The following is a 19,736-nucleotide window of genomic DNA, read 5'->3' as shown; positions in this document are numbered from 1 at the left end:
CGGGCGCCGCTCTTGACGTATACAGCTGACGTCACGAGAAGATGTGGTTTTGTCGGAAGATATATAGTTAACACTGACAGGTTGAACAACACCGAGTGGTGTACTTGTCGTAACTGCACAACAATGCCAACAGAGACCGAATCGATCTGATCAAAGAGGCAGACCTGCATGACCTGGGTGTTGGTGGTCCACCAAAATGATCGTTCATCATTGAGCACAGGCTCTTCCCCATGCTGTGTGAAGAGAAATACTTTTTATTATATGTGACCTTATCATAGGCAGTGTTTCCCCTACCATTATATTAGGGGGGCGCCCCGCCCCCCCAATGGCACCCCCCCCCCCCCCCCCCCATGTGGAAGGTTAATTTTGTTAAAAAAAATATATATATATATATTTTTAGTTTGTTTAATAAAGGTGGCCGTCAGGTGGCTGAGCGGTAAGGGAATCGGGCTAGTAATCAGAAGGTTGCCAGTTCGATTCCCGGTCATGCCAACTGACGTTGTGTCCTTGGGCAAGGCACTTCACCCTACTTGCCTCGGGGGAATGTTCCTGTACTTACTGTAAGTCGCTCTGGATAAGAGCGTCTGCTAAATGACAAAAAAAAATATGTATATATAATTTTAACATTTTCTTTAACTTTTTTATATATAGCACCAGATCACAAAATAAGTCATTTAAGGTTAACTTTCCTATAAAACAGGTCTATAGCTTGCTCTTTTATTAAACAAACTAAATGGTCTTATGTTATTTATCTTATTTACACGATGGCGTGTCATTTCTGTCTCATGGTCGGGCAACCATGTCTCTACATGGTCGCCCCGCCTGCCGCCGCTAAAAGCTGTAAACCTAGGGGAATAGGTGTAACCTTTGATCTGAGTACTTATGTCATGCTATGCCAGGTTGCGTTGTCTTGTCCGTCCTAAGAATATCAGTGCTCGGTCTGACCCTGTGTTGTTCTGTGCATCTGACAGTAAAAGACTTGAACTTGAAAGTTTGGAGCGCCCTATAAATAGCTGGTAAGTTTCAGTCACTAGTAACCTTCAAGTTGTGTGAAACATGCTCAATGGTTGAGTTGATAACTTGTTTGCTAGGTTAAACCAGAGCCATATAAAAAGAGAGTTGCGACACTTCCATAGACTCCCATTGTTATCGAAGAATGCGGAAGTAAAGCGTGTCACATGCGACCTATAGTTCCAAACATCAGGTGAGTCCTTACGTCCAATCACGTGAAATGATGTACACGTCAATATAAGTTATTTGGTAAAGTTTAAAACGTTTTTATTATCAAATGGAACATTTTCCTCTTTTAGTTGTCAGATAAAGTTTTGTGATCTTATTTTAATAATAATATGAGCCGTACTTCATAAATCAGTTCAGTTTCACAAAACATCGAAATGCCTCACAGAAAATCTTTAAGCTACTTCTGCCAATCATTTAGGGGAAGTGGTTTTCTTACATTTTTGTCAGTTGGCTAGATTGTTATTGAAGTTTGAGAAACAGAAAGCACCATAGCAGGTAAGATGTATGTGTACAAAGTTGTTCGTAGTTTAAAATAAACATTAAAAAGCCTTTTGTATTTTTGGGAGGTGATGACAAAATATAATACATTTTCTCCTCACAACTTAGGGGGGAATGGCATTCTCCAAAGTTGAAAGTAAGTTTTACTGTGTACATCTTGAATAAACTGAATTTTGCTTTAGAGATGAAGAAAGTTCTGACATTTCTGTTGGCAATCTACAAGTTTAGTATTTTGGTATATGATTCTGCATGAACTTATTTTGCTGAGTAATGTGTTAACTACACTCACAATAGCTACTAGATTCTGTATAGGGTCAAGTTACGGGATAAATCTGATTGCCATGTTTTTGTTATGAGAACTGGATGGCAGGCCTGAACTTTTTCACGAAATTAGGAAGTGGTAATCAAAAATGCTGACCTGATGCTGGAAATGTATGCTGTTGACTGCATACAAATTTGAAAAAAGAAATCATTTGATTACATTACACGGTGCATGATGACTGCTCTATGACTAGTACAATTATGTGAGCTTCAATTAAATTCAAATACACTACCTGTAATTAGGAAACAGCTTTTTGGGGGATATACATGTTTCCTATTTATATAGACAATATGTTAGTCAATGTATTTCTGATATACAAACAAGACAGTTTCTCTTTGTATTAACAGGTCATATTAAACTTGTCACTGGAGATATTGTCCAGACAAACTCTGGCAATGAGCTGACACTCCCCTGCTTCCTTGATCCCAAGATCAACGCTAACTTCGTAACAATCAAGTGGTTTAAGGAGAGTGAATGCATTTACTTGTACAGGAGTGGCTTTGTGACAGAGGCAGTGGGCTATGAGCACAAAGTGAGTGTGCTCCCAGAGGAACTGGAGAGAGGTAACGTGTCTCTAAGGTTGAGAAACGTTACAAGTTCAGATCGTGGAGTCTATATCTGTCAGGTCATCAGCCAGGGACAGATGCTTGAGGTTGCAGTGTGGTTATGGGTCAGCAGTAAGTGGGCACATCAATTCTTAAAGATGAAATCCATAGACATTTAAATAAAATATGTTTCGACAACTTTCTGTCTTTTGTTTAGTTGAGTATCTATTAATGGATTGTGTTGCATAGCTACAGTATGTGCAGTAGTAGACTTCGCTAACCTTTATATTATCTGACGTAGACGCCAAAGCTTACTTACAATCTGAGACGTTGATAAACAAGAGGAGAAGGATTGAATCTGCAAACATGCTGGGTATGTTGAAGCTAAGAATGCCATGCGGGTTTACATTTTTTATCAATGTAGTGAAATTATCATGGAAATCGCAGGTCACTTTATTTGTAAAAAAAAATATTTAATCTATACGCCAGAGACCAAGAAACCACATCATTTGATTATCAAAGAACCTAGACAACTAGACAAACTTCAAGAGGAAAAAGACAATTGTAAGATGCTTCTCTCAAGCTTTTTAATACAATGTTGTTCACTGTCTGTGTGTGCATACAAATGCAAAATATTTTGTGTATATTGTTCTGTTGTGTTGTTTTTGATTGTATACATCAGTGTATACCTCATGTACTGAATGTATTCATAGGGCAATTTTAATAGTCATACAGAACATAAAACAGTATTAGTATTACTAATATTTCCAAATGTCTGTCTCACAGTAAAGCAGGATATCCCTAGAAAAAGAGCAGTGACAGAACCCATTCAACATTTGATGAACAGAACCAGTAAGAGGATTCTATTCATTCAATCCATTGTTTGTATTCCTAACAAGCTTGTTCTTTATTTATTTAGAACTCAACTATAACTATTTTATAACTTTTTACATTCATTTACTTTTTTAAATGAATGATATTGCTAGTAGTATGATCTGTGTCATGTGTTGTGTTGCAGTGGAAGATATAAACCAAGCTCCAGCACAGAGGAGGATAACCATCTCTTCATGCAGTAAGAACCAGTTCATATATTCACATCTTAAAATTTGATTAGGTTTTGACATCATCAGCAACTCATAATAAAAATTCATTCCATTATAATTATCTGCTTAAAATTCTTACAAACACGAGTTAACTACAGGGACAACTCCTACATGATGTTCCTTTGGTTGGATATTGACCCCAGGGTTTTTTGTGTTGCAGTGGAGGCAGAAAGTGTGTCTGAGCTGAGAGTGGTGCTGCTGGGGAGGACAGGAGCTGGGAGGAAGGCAGCAGGAAACCTCCTCCTGGGCAGAGAGGAGTGTGAGGCCCAGGACAGCCCCGCTGAAGTCACCCACAGTGGGAGGAGAGAGAGGGACGTGTGTGGGAGACGTCTGGTGCTGGTGGACACTCCGGACTGGTTCTGCCCTGACCTCTCTCTGGAGGAGAGGAGACGGGATGTGGGGCGGTGTGTCCGTCTGTCAGCACCAGGACCTCACGCCTTCCTCCTGGTCGTACCTGTGGAGCCCCCTGAGGGGGAGGAGAGGCGGGCTGTGGAGGTAATGGAGGAGATGTTTGGGGAGGGATGCTGGGGACACTCTATCATTCTATTCACCCACGCTGGGAGTCTGAGAGAACAAAAGATGGACGCCAGGAGTCAGAACATGCAAATGCTGATAGAGAAATGTATGAACAGCTACTGCATACTCAACATCGAGGACAGGACCCGTGGCACTCAAGTTTCAAAGCTGCTGAACCAGATAGAGGAGATTGTGGCTGGAAACAGAGAGAGCTTTTACAGCAGTCAGATGTACCAAGAGGCCCAGGCCAAAAGGATGGCAATGGAAAATGTTTGCAGGGAGAGAGGAGAGAATGCAGAGGGAAGCGAAAAAAAAGAAAGACACATATGAGTTGTGTTTGATGCTCTTGAAGAAATAGAGGAGGGAGGGATCCTCTCGCATGAGGGAGGCGTCAGAACACTGCGTGGACAAACTGAACTAAAGCAACAGATGATTGGAGTGGGACAGAGGAATGGAGGGGTTGAAGAGATAGCAAGGTATAAAACTGAAAGCTTTGGATCAAAGGGTCGATCAAATGTAAAAATATCAATGTAAATATGTTTTTGAATATGCATACACATACAGGCAATTATTTAAATGCTACATTTGTCAACGTGAAGAGACTATGAGTTATGGAGTATGGTTGTTGTACAAGATACACATTCGAAATTTTCCAGTGATTAAAAGTATTTACAATATTGTTCAGGTATCTAGGCTCAAAATTAGCATTTTAATGGCAAATAGTTTTCACAGACTGGGCTTCAGGACGATGGCGTTGCAGGCTCGTGTTCTCTCCTGCCACAGGGGGGCGCTCACGCTGCTGGTCCCCTCTATAAAAGGGCCCAAAGAAATCCAGCCTTGAGAAAAAATGCCAGGAATGTTTGGAAAGCTTATGTCAATTTCACGAGCTGGGGAGAAGAAAGCGTGCTGACAACGAACGGTAACCTGGGTGACAATAATGTCATTACATGTTATCCAGGGACACACACACATGTGAATACTACTCCTCTAAGCTGAGAACCGTGACCTAGACGACCCAGGATCTCTGAGAATGTGGGCTCGTATTGATGACATATAGGCGGTGCGGGTGTGAGCCAGTCCCTACTCCCTTTAAATCCTTTTACCAGTGAAAGACCCCTGGAACTGCACTTGTTCCCTGGCCTTGACACCAACAACTATAGTCTCTGTCTGATGACTGATGTTCAGGGCACGCCAACACGTTACAGCTGACATATAAATAAAGATCCCGTCCCTTTGAATAATGCAGCGGTCCAACTGTTTAGTGTGACTCTAGAGTTCCTCTTTACGTGGGAGCAACACTGGAGAGTGCAATGACAGCTGTGTCAGGACACACTGACTCTACTGACGGAGAGAGAGAGGGAGAGAGAGGAGAGAGAGAGACAGGGAGAGAGAGAGAGAGAAAGGGATGGAGAGTGATGGAAAAAGAGAGAGGGGCTAGAAAGACAGAGAGAGGATGCAACGGTCATGTTTGGCATATCCACCCCAATCCCCTTTATAGGGGCCATGCCAGCCAAGGGAGGCAGGGGGGATAGAGGATGGGTGGGAATGATTGTGTCAGTAATGTATGACACTCCCAGAACCTTGGGAAAAAGAGGGAGGGGGATCAGGCGGGGGCGGGGGGTACAGGCTGGGTTTGTGCCAACGTGGTCACCGTGCCAACGAGCTGTGGTGCCGGGCACGACTCCTCTCACCGGCAGATCTGTGGTGCCGGGCACGACTCCTCTCACCGGCAGATCTGTGGGAAAATCATAACCAGGTTGTGTTGTGCTGCAGAGCCGACAAAGACCGAGGGAGATGAGCGCGGCGCTGCAGACATGCAGAGCTGCAGACATGCCGAGCTGCAAACATGCCGAGTTGCAAACATGCAGAGCTGCAGACATGCAGAGCTGCAGACATGCAGAGCTGCCAGCGACCGGCTCAGGCGAAATAGAAACGGTTAGTTGTGTGAGTTCTGCATAAAAGCTTCCAATTTGCATACCATTACAAAGTTTGAGTTATCAACAGCAGAGCTCAATGAAGGCCCCTCCAAACTACTACTCCACCACACGATGACAGGAACGAACGTACTTAATACTGTTCGTAATGTGTTACATGCAATAAACCTCTCTGGTTCCCTTTATCATCTGAATATGCTAATGAGTGCTGAGGAGCCAGCCTGGTGGAGGATGGACGGAGTGGGAAAGAGCGTGGATGAATGTGTCCCTGCCTGGATGGGAAGCAGGGTGAGGAGGAAGTGGCTCACATGGCATGCGATGGGCCGCTGGTAAAGAGGGCCTTTGTTTTAAGGGTCTAACGCCTAATTGATACAGGCTTAATGAGAACGGGCTGTGTGTGTGTGAGCCAGGGTGTATGAGCTGGGAGGGGGGGTGGGGGGTGGACTCTCCGACTATAATTGGAACCGACAAGCCTTGTGTGTAGGAGAGCAGAGGGAATGGATTTGTGGGAACGCTAGCAAGAGAAGAGAACGAGAGGGAGGGGGTGAGGAAGAGAAGGTGACAATGGAAGGGAGGAATGCGGAGGCGGTGAGAGAGGAATTCAGTGTGCGATACTGAAATTATTGCAATATCATGAGAAAGAAGAGGAGCACAAGGTCAGAGGCAACCGCAGGTTCAATGAGTACTTTCCCATGGGCCTTTGTGAAACACATCCTCGCGTAAGGGTTGCCGACGGTGTCAGTTAGGCTTTCAGACAGAATTCTGACAGTTATTGTGCTATTTATTGTATAGTTTGTGTTGAGTTATTTTTTTTATTTTTTATTCATTGCCTAAACCGTATTTACATATTCCTGCTCCTGTGGAATCAATTTTTAGAAATGTACAAATTGACTTTTAAAATCTAAACTTTGAAAACCCTTTTTTTCTGAGGCACCTGTCTTTTCTTTTGAGTCACTGTTGCCCTGCCTTCCAGCTCTGTAGTTCCACACCATTCATGAGAGAGTCTCCTACTCCCCTCTAGACAAGCTTTCAATCTGAAGACTGGAGAGGGGGGGGTGGGTGGTACTGGAGCACAGATGAGCTGTGCTCTTCAGAAGACTTCAGAGAATGGAGCATGAAAACTTTGGAGAGCTGAGAGAGAGAGAGCGAAAAAGAGAGAAAGGGGGTAGTTTAAGCTACTGTAAGGAAAAACAAGATGAAAGGTCTACTGACTGTCATTAATGACCGAGGGGAACAATTAATTGACAGAAGAGAGATGAATTTTGTGAAATGAGAGTAAGGTTCAGTGAGATGTTGGAGAAAGAGAAAGAAAGGCAAGGGACCCAGGATTAAAACGAAAGTAATTAAGCAGCAAGTCTAAGAGGACGAGAGGGAAGGGAAAGAACTGAATATAGGGTGAGAATGTGAAAGAAGAAGAATTACAGTAAGGGTGAGGGGGCAGAGAGGGTGAGAAAGACGAGAAAGGGAGGGAGCGAGAGGAACAAGAGCGAGTGAGAATGAGGCTGAGGGGGCAACCAGAGAGAGAGAGAGAGAGAGAGAGAGAGAGAGAGAGAGAGAGAGAAGGAGAGAATTTCCCACACTGGGGTCTGTTCCCACAGTGGAGAAGCTAATCCCTGTCTTAATTGGGAGAGAATTCCAGCACACATGTTCCCCTGGAATGAGTGCAGTGCTGAGGGAAGGCCGGAGGATTGCCACCCTCCAACACGCTGAGACACAGCCCAGACCGGCTGCACCCGTGTGTAGGAGTGCACCGTGTTAGAAAAACATGCCACCCAACTGTCAACACCTCGCCTGCTTAAATGACATTGGCAGGTTCTCTCTTTCCTTCTTACCTCAGAGTTTAAAAGTAAAACACCACTTTGGAATTATTAGTGACATTCCACCTCATTAGCTAGCTTCGCTAAGAGAGTTATCAAACTATTGTAGTTTCTGTGTGGCTCCGTGAATAAATGTATAAAGTTACTTTCAGAGCTTTGGCCCGAAGAGAATAATAGGTCTCAGATATCACGGTTGAATCGTTCAGGAAAATGTAATCTCTAGAGATTTTCTTTTGATAAATCAAGGGCCCACAGGCCCCCACTGAAAGGAAATGAGAGAGAGTAGATACTCACAGGTAAAGAAACGTAACAAAAACAAACATGATTGGCAGTTTCGTTCCAACCTCTTTCAAACCTCACGCCCTCTCAACTGGACATGAACAATTGGAACAGCAGACACAGTGCGTTAAGTTTCTGTGGAGGTTAACTGAAGATAGAGAAGAGAGAGAGAGAGAGAGAGAGAGAGAGAGAGAGAGAGAGAGAGAGAGAGGGGGAGGGAGGGGGAGGGAGGGAGGGAGAGAGAGAAGGAGAGAAAAGAGAGGGGGATCAAGAGGCCATGCTTCAGTATTTACAGGATTAAGAGGGGGAAATATACGAATGTGTGACCGAAAGGGAGAGAAGAAAGCGAGAAAGATTGAGAGAGACAGATATGGTTGTGAAAGGACTGTACCTTCTCATAGGGAGGTTTCTCTCTATTGTTCAGGCACTCTGGTGGGTTTTGTCTGTGAACCACAATCCTGGCTGTTAATTGCAGGGTTTTAGGGGCCAGGGAGAGACAGGTGTGTTCTTCTGCAGAGGCTAGGTTCTCAGCCGGGGGCTTAGCCCGGCATCCAGCGAGACTGACGTCAGGCAGACAAGCAAAACAAGGGAGGGAGAGGAGGAGTGGAGGGAAGACAAATGTTTCAGCCTTGGAGGAGTGGAATGGTGAGAAGAAGAAGGACGCTCACATGTAATATTAGAACGGCATCTCTCTTAACGTCACATTGTACCAAATGTAAAAACCATACTACTGCCTTCGCTTCCAATACAAGAAATGTGGACAAATGAAAAAAGATTATAAATAAGTGCCCCCTGCTGCTTCATGTCTATCGACAGCAGTGTGTTTACGCCGGGTGTTGTCAAGGACAACAACAATTGATACCGTATTTCAGACATCTTGAAGACTTCCTCCCCCTTTGGGGGGAAGTTTTTCCAGGAATACAAAGCATACAGAGTGAAAGAAGGACTGACTCATATTTATGTTAATGTTACATGGGCACCATCACAGAACATTTGCTTGGGAGATGAGAATCTTTGTGAAGTTATTGTTTTCGATCAACAAAAAACTCGAACCAGATGTCCTCTTGAAATTGCCCGCCTGAAATGCCCTTGTTGCCCTTTGTATTGCCGTATGAGTGTTGCTATGAATAGCACCATGAACCCTCCCATATACAAGGCACCCAATTCATGTCATCTATCCGGTGCTTTTGATCTATAGTGAGAGCAAGACAATAAAGTGAGAGTGTGCACCAGCTCCTGCCTCTGAAACCTCTGTGTTGCACAGGTTTCGTGCACTTGCCGCCTAAAAGGGTTATTTTTCAATAACCTGAGAACAGAATGGGTGTGGGTCTCATGTCCTACACCCTTACTTGCTCTCTCTTTCTGTCTCTCTCTCTCTCAAACACACACACACATACCCTCGCACGCCCTCAATGGCTGTTCAAATGGCTCCACTCGCTTGTAATGTCAGGGTTCCCAGGTCGTTTTGATCTGACGCCTCCCGCAGGTCGCTTACATCCACCCCCCAGATCCTGGGGAGTAATGGCAGCTGTGTGCAGCTGAAACGTGGGCTGTGGGTGTTTGGGGGTGTCTCGCACGGAGGGGGTTGCGATTCACTCTCCCCGTCTTTCCTTACAATGCTGCTTTTTGGCGGGAAACGGTCTAAGACGCAGCCTGCCCTAGACGTGGGTTTCTTGTGTTCAGGGACCCCTCCCAGAGAGACGCACTCTCCCGCCTCTGCAACCACACACACCATGTCCACCCGCTCCAGATTGATTTGCTGTGTGCTTTTGGAAGGGGATTACAGCCATCTGCAAGCTCTTGAGGAACAAAAGTGGCTCCTTGCACCCCTTCGCCGCCACCCCTCCCTCACTCTCGGTCCTTCAGAGGGATAACACGGTCAGATAAACATGGTCTTGGCCCGCTCTGCACCGCCTTGTCAACCCATGTGGAAGGAAGCACATTAGAAATCCCTGATTTCTCCCACACCCTAACTACACTCACAACACCACCCAAACTACACTCTCAACACCCTCCCAACTGGCCTCATAACCCTCTAGAGCTGCCCCCATGACCCACTTGAAACTGCACTCTCAACCCAAACCCAAACTGCCCTCTCAACCCATCCAGATTGCCCTCTCTTGCCCCTCCAGAGGCCTCGGTTCTCACCAGGATACCATCCCTAGTCTGTACGAAAGGGGAGCGTCTCCAAACACAGTCTCAGAGTCCCACCACTTAAACTCCATCCCACAACTCCGCAGAAAGCTTGAGGAGTAGAGAACACTGAAGTGAGGGAGAAAAATAAAAAAAAACGTTCAATGGATGCTTTGTTTGAGTTCTGACAAAAGAAGAGTCCCTGATGCCTTGGTAAGAGACCTTACTCTCTGAGGGCATTTGTGTGATTTCCATTCTCTTTTGGGAACCATCATCATCGTTTCTTGTTCTGGGGAATGTTCTGGGAAGCATAGCTGGTCAGCTGGGAAGCCTCAGTGTGGTCACAGTGTTTAGGCTCTCTCAGCTGGAGAGAAGCTGACTAAGTACTGCCAGGGCGCTGGCTGGTGGGAGCAGCTCATATAACCCGCCTGGAGACGACACATGTGGGAATGATTCATTCTGATGTTCTGTTTTCCTGGTTGGGAAATCACCAGGGCAACGTTGAATCCTCGGGATCTACTTATTCCACCTGGAATCTTTTCGCTAGAATCTTGTGGTGACGAGCTGGTCTGCTCTGCAGAGGGGGCATCGGACAGTCCGTGTCTTATCGTACGTGTTACGTTTATTGTCTGTGTCCTTCGACAGAAACAGACCTGGGAACAGCACAGACGTCGCTGGAATGCGTTGGCTAGAAATAGATTGAAGTCGTTAAATCGAGCCTTATTCATTTACGGGCTAACTTTAATGTTTCCTCCGAGACAGAGATTCTGTCCTAATACTAAAAGAATACGTCAGGTCGATGGGTTTATGCCAGTTGAACATTTGACCAGAGCTCTTGCTGTTAATGCTATGAACTGGCTGTGTTGTTGTTATGTTGGACTACAAGGGAGTGTCCTGGAGCACTTTGCCCCTGTCTGCACTCTCTCTGGGGCTTGTGCTCCAGACACTTCCCCCGGTCTCCCTCTGGGGCCTGCGGACCCCACCCACCCTCTCCCATCCCTTTGGATCCCTCTTCCTATGAATTTCCTGTTTTCCAAATTCTATGCATCCGCCCCCCCAAACCATGCCACAGAGGGATATATATATATATATATTCCCATATTGTATGCAGAGAGAGAGAGACAGAGAGAACTTTGTTACATGTCCCTGCTCACTAAAGGTCTACAAATCCAGACACAGTCCTGTGGCTAAATCCTCAGATTCTGTGTTTCTTTAGTTTTTTTATGGTCAATGGAATTAGCTAGTCAGCATGAAATACCACACCAGAATGTATATAAATGACTACGACTACTATATTCTTCGGGATACTGTTTCTCTGTTGTTCCCTCTTGAAGGCAGTTGGTCCTAGTTTGGAGGGGTGTTGTTGTGTGAGACTACAAAGGTCACACTGAGGTTAAAATTGAGTGGGGGGGGGGGAGCGAGCTCACCCGAATGTCACAGGATGATATATGACTGCAGTGCAGTGGGCATAATTTAAGTGTTCTTTGTTTCGGCTTATCAGCACAAAAGCAGACAGCTCAAATGGACTTAGAGGTGGAGGAAAGGGGAAGGAGGGAGGGATAGATGGAGGGATAGAGGGGTGCAGGGGCCCAGGGGGGCTGACAGCTACTGATGCAGAGGCAGAAGGTTTTACCAAGGTTTGAACGAAGGGAAGTAAGTGTGTGTGACACATGCTTGTGGTTCTTCTGCATGAGTCTTACACCGTGTAAAATCCCCCACCTGCTCGCTTTCAAACAGATTTACAGTATGCAGTAAATGTGTGAGGTTTTAACAGACGAATGCATTACATTTTGAAAACGCATATGGGCATTGCAGTTTGTGGATGCCATTTATTATGGTTTTATTGGGAAATCTGCTGAATATGCTGTGGGGGGGGGAAAAAACAGGTGGTAAATTTAACAAAGTGGGTTAGTGTTATGAGTATTACATGAGTGAATGTCAGTCCGTTCTTATTGTGTTAGTGAGAGAGATTACCCATACAGAATGCCAACTGTAGTCTCATTATCAGTCGGCTTGATAATCCATGGTCACATTAGTGTGAAATGGGACTCAGACTTTAGCGCTGGCTGGTCACTGAGATAAGACTGGGGCCCATTAGTGCTCTGGTTCAGACAGCCTTGGATTTAATGGCGGTGCAGTCTGCAGAGCTGTAAAGGTTGTCTCTGTCTGAGCTGGGAGGCTGAGCAGGATCGAAGGCAGGCTGTCTGGGGGCAGGATGGAGAGAGCGACTGTGTGGCACCTCCAGTCCGCCTGCCATGGTGCTCTGCACCCGTAATGGGGATTTATGACTTCCTGGATCATGAGGCCCTCCAGCACAACAGGATTCCGAGCGTGGCTCCTACGCCCACCACCACCCAGCCCCACAGAGCCCGGAGCATGTTAGCACACCTCTAAATCTCCAGTCGCTTTCGTTTATCTCTCCCGTTAGTCGTTTGTTCTGGGTCTTAAGAGATCCGGGACTGGGCTTTTCTATGTTTGGACACTGAGTTATGACGGCGGTTTGGATTCCTGAGATGTTTTAAGTTTGTTTGTTATTTAACTATGTGAGAAAGGACCGACATTTTTACGTATGATGTTAGTGAAAATGAAGACTGAAACATCTGTTCTTTTCAACAATTTAATATGGCCAAACATAGGCCTACACATGACAATTTCCAAACAATGGTTTACCTCCATAATAACGTTTTTTTCCCCTAGAATATCTTATTTACATATTTACATTGATTTTTTTTTTTTTTTTTAAACACATAAAAGACATTGAAACAACAAAAACAAAAATCACACAAAATGGCGGTATAGCTTTTATTCTAACATACCGCTCCAGCACATGTTAATTTGGTATTAACCCTTTCCCTTCATTTCTATAGTGCACTTAAGACAGTCAGTTGAATAACCAATGCAGTGGAATCGTGCATTTTTTCTCTTTTTTTGCTAGCCAAGTCCAGATGTAGCAAATGCACTTGTTGTTTGGAAAGAGTATATTCCATATATTTATCAGGCATGGCAGTGTAGTTGTTATTGCATGAAAATAACTAAAGACATATTTTGACCAACAACGTCTGACACATTGTAGTTTTTCACTGGACCATCATTCCCAGTTGAACTCCCATTAACAGTTATGTTTATACAACATTAAGTTTTGTTGAAAATTACATACAAAAGGTGACAAAATAGCTGCTTTGGCAACAGTGCTGCAAAGTAATGGGTCGACCGAGAATGAACGCTGTCAAACCAAATCTCTGAAGTCAAATGGAATAATATAACAAATTTGCAGACATAGCATGGCAACCAAAAGTATAACGTAATTACGTAACACAACAGCAAGCAATGAAAATGCTGAAACGTTCATCATAGACATTTTTATAACATCTTTATACAGGGATCTGAGAGTCAGAATGACCCTGTGTGTACAAAGAGAAAAAGAATCTCAGAGTTGGCTACAAATGTGAAAGTGCTCTCAGCACTAGCTTGCCAAGCGTCGCTAGCATCAAACATGCTATGCTAGCTCTGGCCTAGCGCTAATTATGCGCTAGCATCGTCTGGTCATATATTACGTTCTTATCGCCCGTCTATGCTACATATAGTTGCTTTTTATTTGGTTTTCAGTGCTTGCAGAACCAGGCTTTCCAGATCAGTCCCTTTCCCTAATCAGTGCAAATTCATATTTTCAATGACAACCTTTCAAAAGAATACCTATTCTTCATCTCTGCATAAAGAACAGTAACATCGAGAATGGTCTCTCAATGATAGCTACAGATACATGGCATTTATCATGGCAATTACTTTTTTTAAACTGTTCATGAATTCAAAACAGCGAAACACTGATGGCCATTTTGAAGCCTTTAAACACTTGGATTTCAGTTCAACAATTAATAACAATCTTCATAAAACTTCTCATATATTTTCCTGAGTTTCATAAGACACAATCACAAATGGACCTGAAGTCATGCCATTCATTCTATTGGGGACATTTGAACCAAATAAACGGTGAAATCTGGAGAAATTCCTAACATCCTGCCAATGCCAAATGCTTTGGAGCCACAATCCACCATGTTGCCTGTTTCACACCTTCGTAGGTCTTCGTAAACCACATGGCATATTGCACTGGGAGTGGTGCTACGCAACCAGACAGGGAACTTCTCCATGCTTTTACAGGGCAGGATCCACTGGAGCCATCATGGTGGCATCTTCCCACAGTTGCACACTACAGGCTTCATCACACATCAACCCTTGTCTGAGGGTTGCGGGAGGTCAGGGGGGTGCAGCGAACAGGCTTGCCTCCCAGCCTTGGTTCAGTGTTACAGAAAGCTGAAGGCTCAAGTTCCAGTCGGTTCAATCCACATCCAGTTCGCAGGGGATCTCCTGGGCCTCTTTGGCCATGGTGTAGGCCCGCTGGAAGTCCTTGTAGCGGGGGGCGCAGCCAAGCCACGCCTCGCCAAAGTGGACCCGGCCGGTGAACAGGAAGCTGCCTGGCCCAGGCCGGACCCCACACTGCAGAAGGGTACGAATCTCGCCCGACTGGGTGAGACGGCCCGCGCCAGTGAACAGGGCGTACTTCTGACGGAAGACCCGGGTCGCGCTGACCTTGATCACGGCCGCCCGCAGATCCTCATCCTCCTGCACCGCCCGAATGTTCCCTCGTACCACTGTGGAGAAAGGAGCAGTTCGATGTCAGCTCAGTGTTGGATCAAACTACACAAACAGCCCATCATGTAAAGCATCGCAATACATGAATCATTTGGGGCGGGGTACTGCGGTGGATGATAGATCTATATACACATTTTGTGGCTCGCAAGGAAAATCTCACAGGACTGTTGAACAGCTGAAGTTATATCCAAGGCCAGCAGAGGACCTCACTTGGGATAGCCACAGGGATACGGGGGGAGTGGGGGCTAATCTTTAATCCCTCCGACTTTGAGTTGCCAAGAGGGGCCGGCCCACAGTCAGGTTACAGCTCAATCAGAGCCACAAGGATTAGTCCACTACTCTGACTCTGAAGGGGGGGGGGGGGGGAGTGAGGTTGGGATTAGTCCACCACTGTGCCCCAAGGAGGGGGGTTCTAGGAACTGGAGAGGATAAAGAAGTGCTGTTTCACCTCTGACCTCTGAAAACATTAAGTAGACCTAAGGTGGGAGGATTCGGATCTGAGCACTGTCGCCCCAATTTTAAACCTGGCCCCAAAAAACCCCTCTGCATTTAAGCTGATTAGACACGACGTTCCTGAAATCCTGACACAAAATCATTACGTTCTTTGGCTGCATAGAGGTAGCTGGCACCATTTGGTGGTTAAATAAATGTACTAAACCTGCCATAGAGTGGACGGGAGGGGGACGGGGGGGTCATTACACAGTCTTTGTACTGTGAGTTTTTATTGTTATATGACCAGAACTAGCGTAGGAGGCCGGGTAGTAAAGAGGGAGAGCTCACCAAAGTCGCTGGTGCAGACAGCCATTAGGATCTCTGTGTTGTTGCAAGGTCTGCAAGCACCTGGGGAGAGAGAGAAAAGGGGGGAGGGAGGGAGAGAAAAGGGAAAAAAGAAAGAGGGAGTCAGTCAGCGACCTTCACTAATTAGCGAAACTACAATCACTACGTTAGTATCTCTTTTAGGCTTTATTTACCACCGTATTGTATGGAAGGCCATGCAGGCCTAGCTTGAAGTTACTAATTGAAAGCTCTTTTTTTTTTCTCCCCTTGAAAGCTCTAACAGTGCAGGGCTTCAAACCGATCATCTACAAACATATCCTGTAGCAGACATGAAGGACAACAGCTTTAGATCAAGTTCCCAGGCGACACGTGACGGGGATAACCAGACCTGGAGCCCAAGCACACACCCCCACACTGACCCACCGCAGTGGAATGGCAGACAGCTGTTACTTTTACGGTTGTGAAAACTTAAAGGTGTGAGAGACCTCGATCCAGACGTATCTTTCCGCCTCATGAAACTTCCTCCCTAAAGCCAGCGAGGGTGTCTGTAGTCACACCTCGTCAATACAGAGACTAGACAGGGGTGGTGGTGGAGGAAGGGGGCTTTATAACTTCAAAGGATTTAAAGGGGCAAAAAAAAAATCCACTTCCACTTTTCACAAGAGCCTTCCCTTCCTACTGGACTGCGGTAGCTTCGTTCACAGCTGTTTATCAGTTTAAAGAACTTCAGAGGGAAAGGAAGTACAGAAGAACAGTCCTTTAGATTCATAAAAGGAACTGCAGATGGCCACAAGAAAGAGGCTGAAGCGAAACCAACCGCTAAACTATGGCTGCATTGATGCCACAGGGAGAGGGGAAAACACCCGAACATTTTTTAAAGTTCTGCTGGCCTTGTAGTTGTGAGAAAGGTCTTTTGCCTCCCCCTCCCCCCCTTCTGCTTCTTGGTGAAAAACTCTTGATAAATGAGATTCCTTCCTCCTTGGGCCATAGCAAACCTCCCCCTATCCCCAACCGGCCAGACTATGTGTGTGTGTTTCAGGGAGTGAGTGGAGGGGGGGGGGGGGATATACTTCCAACAGAGGAGCAGTCCAACAAAAGAAGGGAGCATCTCAGCTGGGCAGAGGCCTTTGGGTCGCCACGGCAACGGCAGTAATCCCAGAATACTCATGCTGCCCCCATTGAAAAGGGCCTCTGGACTCTGGAGAAGGCCCCACATACTGGGCTATTGTCCCACAGCCCTCCCCTCCTCCCTCTCTCTTTCCCTTTACACCCCCTTCAAACCTAAACCAGAGGCCTGATAAGATCTGCATGCCTCCAGGGAAAGTTTGGATACATTCTCCTACTTTCTGCCTGGGCAGTGGAAACTCCTAAAAGCCCCCAAAAGTCTGTTGAGAAACCTCTTCCAAAGGGATTTGGGAAAATAATGTGACAGGATTCATTGTTCTATTATGCAAAAGTAGTTTTTTTTTTCTAACTATAAATTTTTATGGAATTGTATGAGAGCATCTGATATTGCACCGTCTTTAAAGGTGAAACTTAGCCTATTTATATAACTTTCTATTTTCATTTGACCTCAAATGGCCCCTTTTTGGCAACGTCACTGTGAGCCAAAAAGTCTTCCTTCACTTCCTGTCTCATTCTTCTCACCTTCACTGCTGATTGGGCTGGAGTCGAGTGACAGCCGCGCCGTCCAATCCCCTCTCAGCTCATAGCGGAAGGACGCAATCCTGCGACTGATGTCCTGGTGCGGCGTGGCCTGGAGGAAGAGGGCCACCCTTTCCCCGGGCAGGCGGCTGAAACAGCGCACCCGCGGCGGGGGAGAAGACTCCAGGCGGTCCCCCACCAGGAGCTCCAAGACGCCATCTCTCTCCAGGTACAGCTGCGCCCCGTGGAAGTGTTCCGAGGGTTTGACACAGGCCGTGATGAGACCTGAGCTGCTGCTCCCAGGCCCAACCGCTGCTGACGGCAGGCGGGGGGACAGGGTCAGGCGGAGCGCCCCCTTAGGGTACAGCCAGTCTAGTGTACCCTCGGAACAGTGGAGGGAGATCTGCTCCACGCTGCCTTGTTGCTGGGAAAGGCCACTGTAGGAGGTGAAGAAGGAGGGAGGGAGAACCGTGTTACAAGCAGCCCTGCCATGACCCTTGGCTTAAGACAGAGTTAGCAATTTCAGTGACCACCAGCATACCAGCTATGGGAAATTATGCTATTTATCTCCAACCATGAAGGAAATGGTGCAGGGTTTGTGGTTAGGAAAGGTTTTAGATGTGGCTAATTGGGGTTGGGGAACTTGCAGCATCAAAAGATTCTGACCAAAAGTAAGGAACAGATTAGCGATTTTCCACTGCAGCTTTGGTGTATGAAAACATTAAAATAGGAACGTTTCACAAATCTGAGCGTAGTTGGGCATCAGAACGTTTCATGGTTAAGAGAAAGCGCCTCCTACTGGACACTTGTATAAAGGAACGGTTACGGTTGAAGCATTAGTCGGCGTTAATTTTAAAGATTTTTTAAGAGCTGCGGTGAAATAAAAACCCGCTTTTAAGTTTGAAATGTGCAAGTAAAAATTTAACAATTACTTTTTTAGCTTTAAGATAGTCTGCGCATCACAGTTGGTCTCATCATGACAAGTAAGGGCGCAATAGTTTGGAACGGTGCACATGAGAAATATTCAATTAGCCTATAAAAGAGACCTGTCCTAACTTTTTTTTAGCAACTAGGCCTAGAGGACACTCAGGAATGCTCACCATCAACAAGGTAGAACACGCACACAAATGTACAATCACAGAAAATCAATTTACTCTGGGTCTAGGTTTTTAATTATAGATAGATTTTATCCAGTATATTATTGGTCACACTTGCCTTCCTCTCCAACTGCACTGGTCTTCAGAATAGTTTGCCACTACCAAGTCAAAAATGGCAAACAGTACGATCCACATTTTGTTATTCCAAAAAACGGTCATTTTTCTCCTCTATGAGCAAGACGTGCAGAAGCACGTTAAGAGTAGTCTGCTGCCCAACTACTAGAAGTAACAGTTATTCCAAAGAAGCTGTCGCGTGCAAGTCACTTATAAATCTAACCGTAAATGGCTGTACTTCACTATCTCCATAGTTTGGTTATCCTCCCGCTCTAACAGATAAGATAAGATAACACTGTGCTGCTAGCTGAGACTAAACTATCAAGTGTCCATACTTCTATCTCGACTGTAGGACGGTGTAGTGACTAATGCAAGTAGAGGACCGAACTTAATCACAGTAAGCAAAAGTTCGCCGACCAATCAGAGTTGGAGAGTCGTAACTTTAAACCACTCACACAGAAGAGGGGGAGGGGTGTGGTCTATCGCTCGTGACGAGAAGAATGGTCTATCAGTATGCAAGAATAAACGATGTTTAAAGTAGATAGCAATGATGATAAGAATAAAAGCTTTCTAAAGGTCATTAGCAGCAGAGGATACAGATACTATGTTTGATGAATTAATTAAACCTCAATAACATAAACATATGTTATTAATTATTAATTATAAAATTGTAAATAGATTTACAAAAAGTGTATTCAAATAAAAAGTCTAGCCTATCGGTCTTGAAATCGTAGGCTATAGGCTATTTCCTTCCGACAAAAAGTACGATATAAGCTACTATTCTTGGCCTTTGAAAGACCTGTTATCCATGGACCGCATGCGGGTGTCAAGCCGATTTGAAGAAAGCACTTTCTTAATTACATCTGGAGATGCATGCGTATGTTTCTACTAATGTTCTCTCTCAATTTACGGTGACGCGCATGGAGATATGAGAGGCCGAGGAGGATGATGATGAAGGGTTGGAGGGTGCCCCCCTGGTAGTGCCCTCTCTCCCCCACCCCTACTGAGCTTCTCTTTCATGTGGCGGTATTATAACCAAATCAAATATTCTTTTGTGCTCATATTGCCATCCATCTCACTGAAGTGAAACAGTGACATTGAATGTACGTGTGTGCGCAAGTGGCAGGGGAAAAGAGAGTGTATAAGACAGAGAGAGCGAGTGAGCTTGTGTGCGACTTGAGAGTGTGTGCATGCGTGTGTGTGTGTTAGACTCTGACGGAGTTATGACAAGGACTCAAACCAACACAAAGACACATGTGCAGACATCTAGCTGTGCTATTGTCTCAGTGC

At 45.4% G+C, this 19,736-nt stretch overlaps 2 protein-coding genes across 2 annotated transcripts; one reads left to right on the top strand and one right to left on the bottom strand.

Annotated features, from left to right (window-relative positions):
* Window positions 1–1,632: 1,632 nt before the first annotated feature.
* On the top strand, window positions 1,633–4,684 carry LOC134031692 (GTPase IMAP family member 6-like). Its single transcript, XM_062475395.1, has 7 exons — window positions 1,633–1,654; window positions 2,188–2,517; window positions 2,687–2,758; window positions 2,875–2,949; window positions 3,172–3,237; window positions 3,404–3,457; window positions 3,649–4,684. Exons 1-7 carry the CDS (start codon window positions 1,633–1,635, stop codon window positions 4,332–4,334), a joined length of 1,305 nt encoding a protein of 434 aa, XP_062331379.1. The 3' UTR covers window positions 4,335–4,684.
* An 8,090-nt stretch (window positions 4,685–12,774) lies between these two features.
* On the bottom strand, window positions 12,775–18,819 carry metrn (meteorin, glial cell differentiation regulator). The gene is made up of 5 exons (XM_062475213.1): window positions 18,616–18,819; window positions 18,451–18,585; window positions 17,239–17,672; window positions 15,595–15,654; window positions 12,775–14,813 (listed from the first exon to the last, which is right to left on the bottom strand). Exons 2-5 carry the CDS (start codon window positions 18,549–18,551, stop codon window positions 14,500–14,502), a joined length of 909 nt encoding a protein of 302 aa, XP_062331197.1. The 5' UTR covers window positions 18,552–18,585; window positions 18,616–18,819; the 3' UTR covers window positions 12,775–14,499.
* Window positions 18,820–19,736: the final 917 nt, after the last annotated feature.

The sequence above is a fragment of the Osmerus eperlanus genome, chromosome 12, assembly GCF_963692335.1.
Source record: "Osmerus eperlanus chromosome 12, fOsmEpe2.1, whole genome shotgun sequence".
NCBI lineage: Eukaryota > Metazoa > Chordata > Actinopteri > Osmeriformes > Osmeridae > Osmerus > Osmerus eperlanus.
The sequence above is the reverse complement of the archived record's forward strand: the minus strand, read 5'-3'. Positions and strand labels throughout refer to the sequence as shown.

Coding starts and splice junctions, on each gene's coding strand:
- metrn (XM_062475213.1), bottom strand. CDS start 18,551: ATGACCGTTTTTTGGAATAACAAAATGTGGATCGTACTGTTTGCCATT. Junction 17,673..18,450: donor CAGTGCAGTTGGAGAGGAAG/GCAAGTGTGACC, acceptor CACCTCCTACAG/TGGCCTTTCCCAGCAACAAG. Junction 14,814..15,594: donor TGTCTGCACCAGCGACTTTG/GTGAGCTCTCCC, acceptor CTTTCTCCACAG/TGGTACGAGGGAACATTCGG.
- LOC134031692 (XM_062475395.1), top strand. CDS start 1,633: ATGGCATTCTCCAAAGTTGAAA. Junction 2,759..2,874: donor TGAATCTGCAAACATGCTGG/GTATGTTGAAGC, acceptor TCTATACGCCAG/AGACCAAGAAACCACATCAT. Junction 3,238..3,403: donor ACATTTGATGAACAGAACCA/GTAAGAGGATTC, acceptor GTTGTGTTGCAG/TGGAAGATATAAACCAAGCT.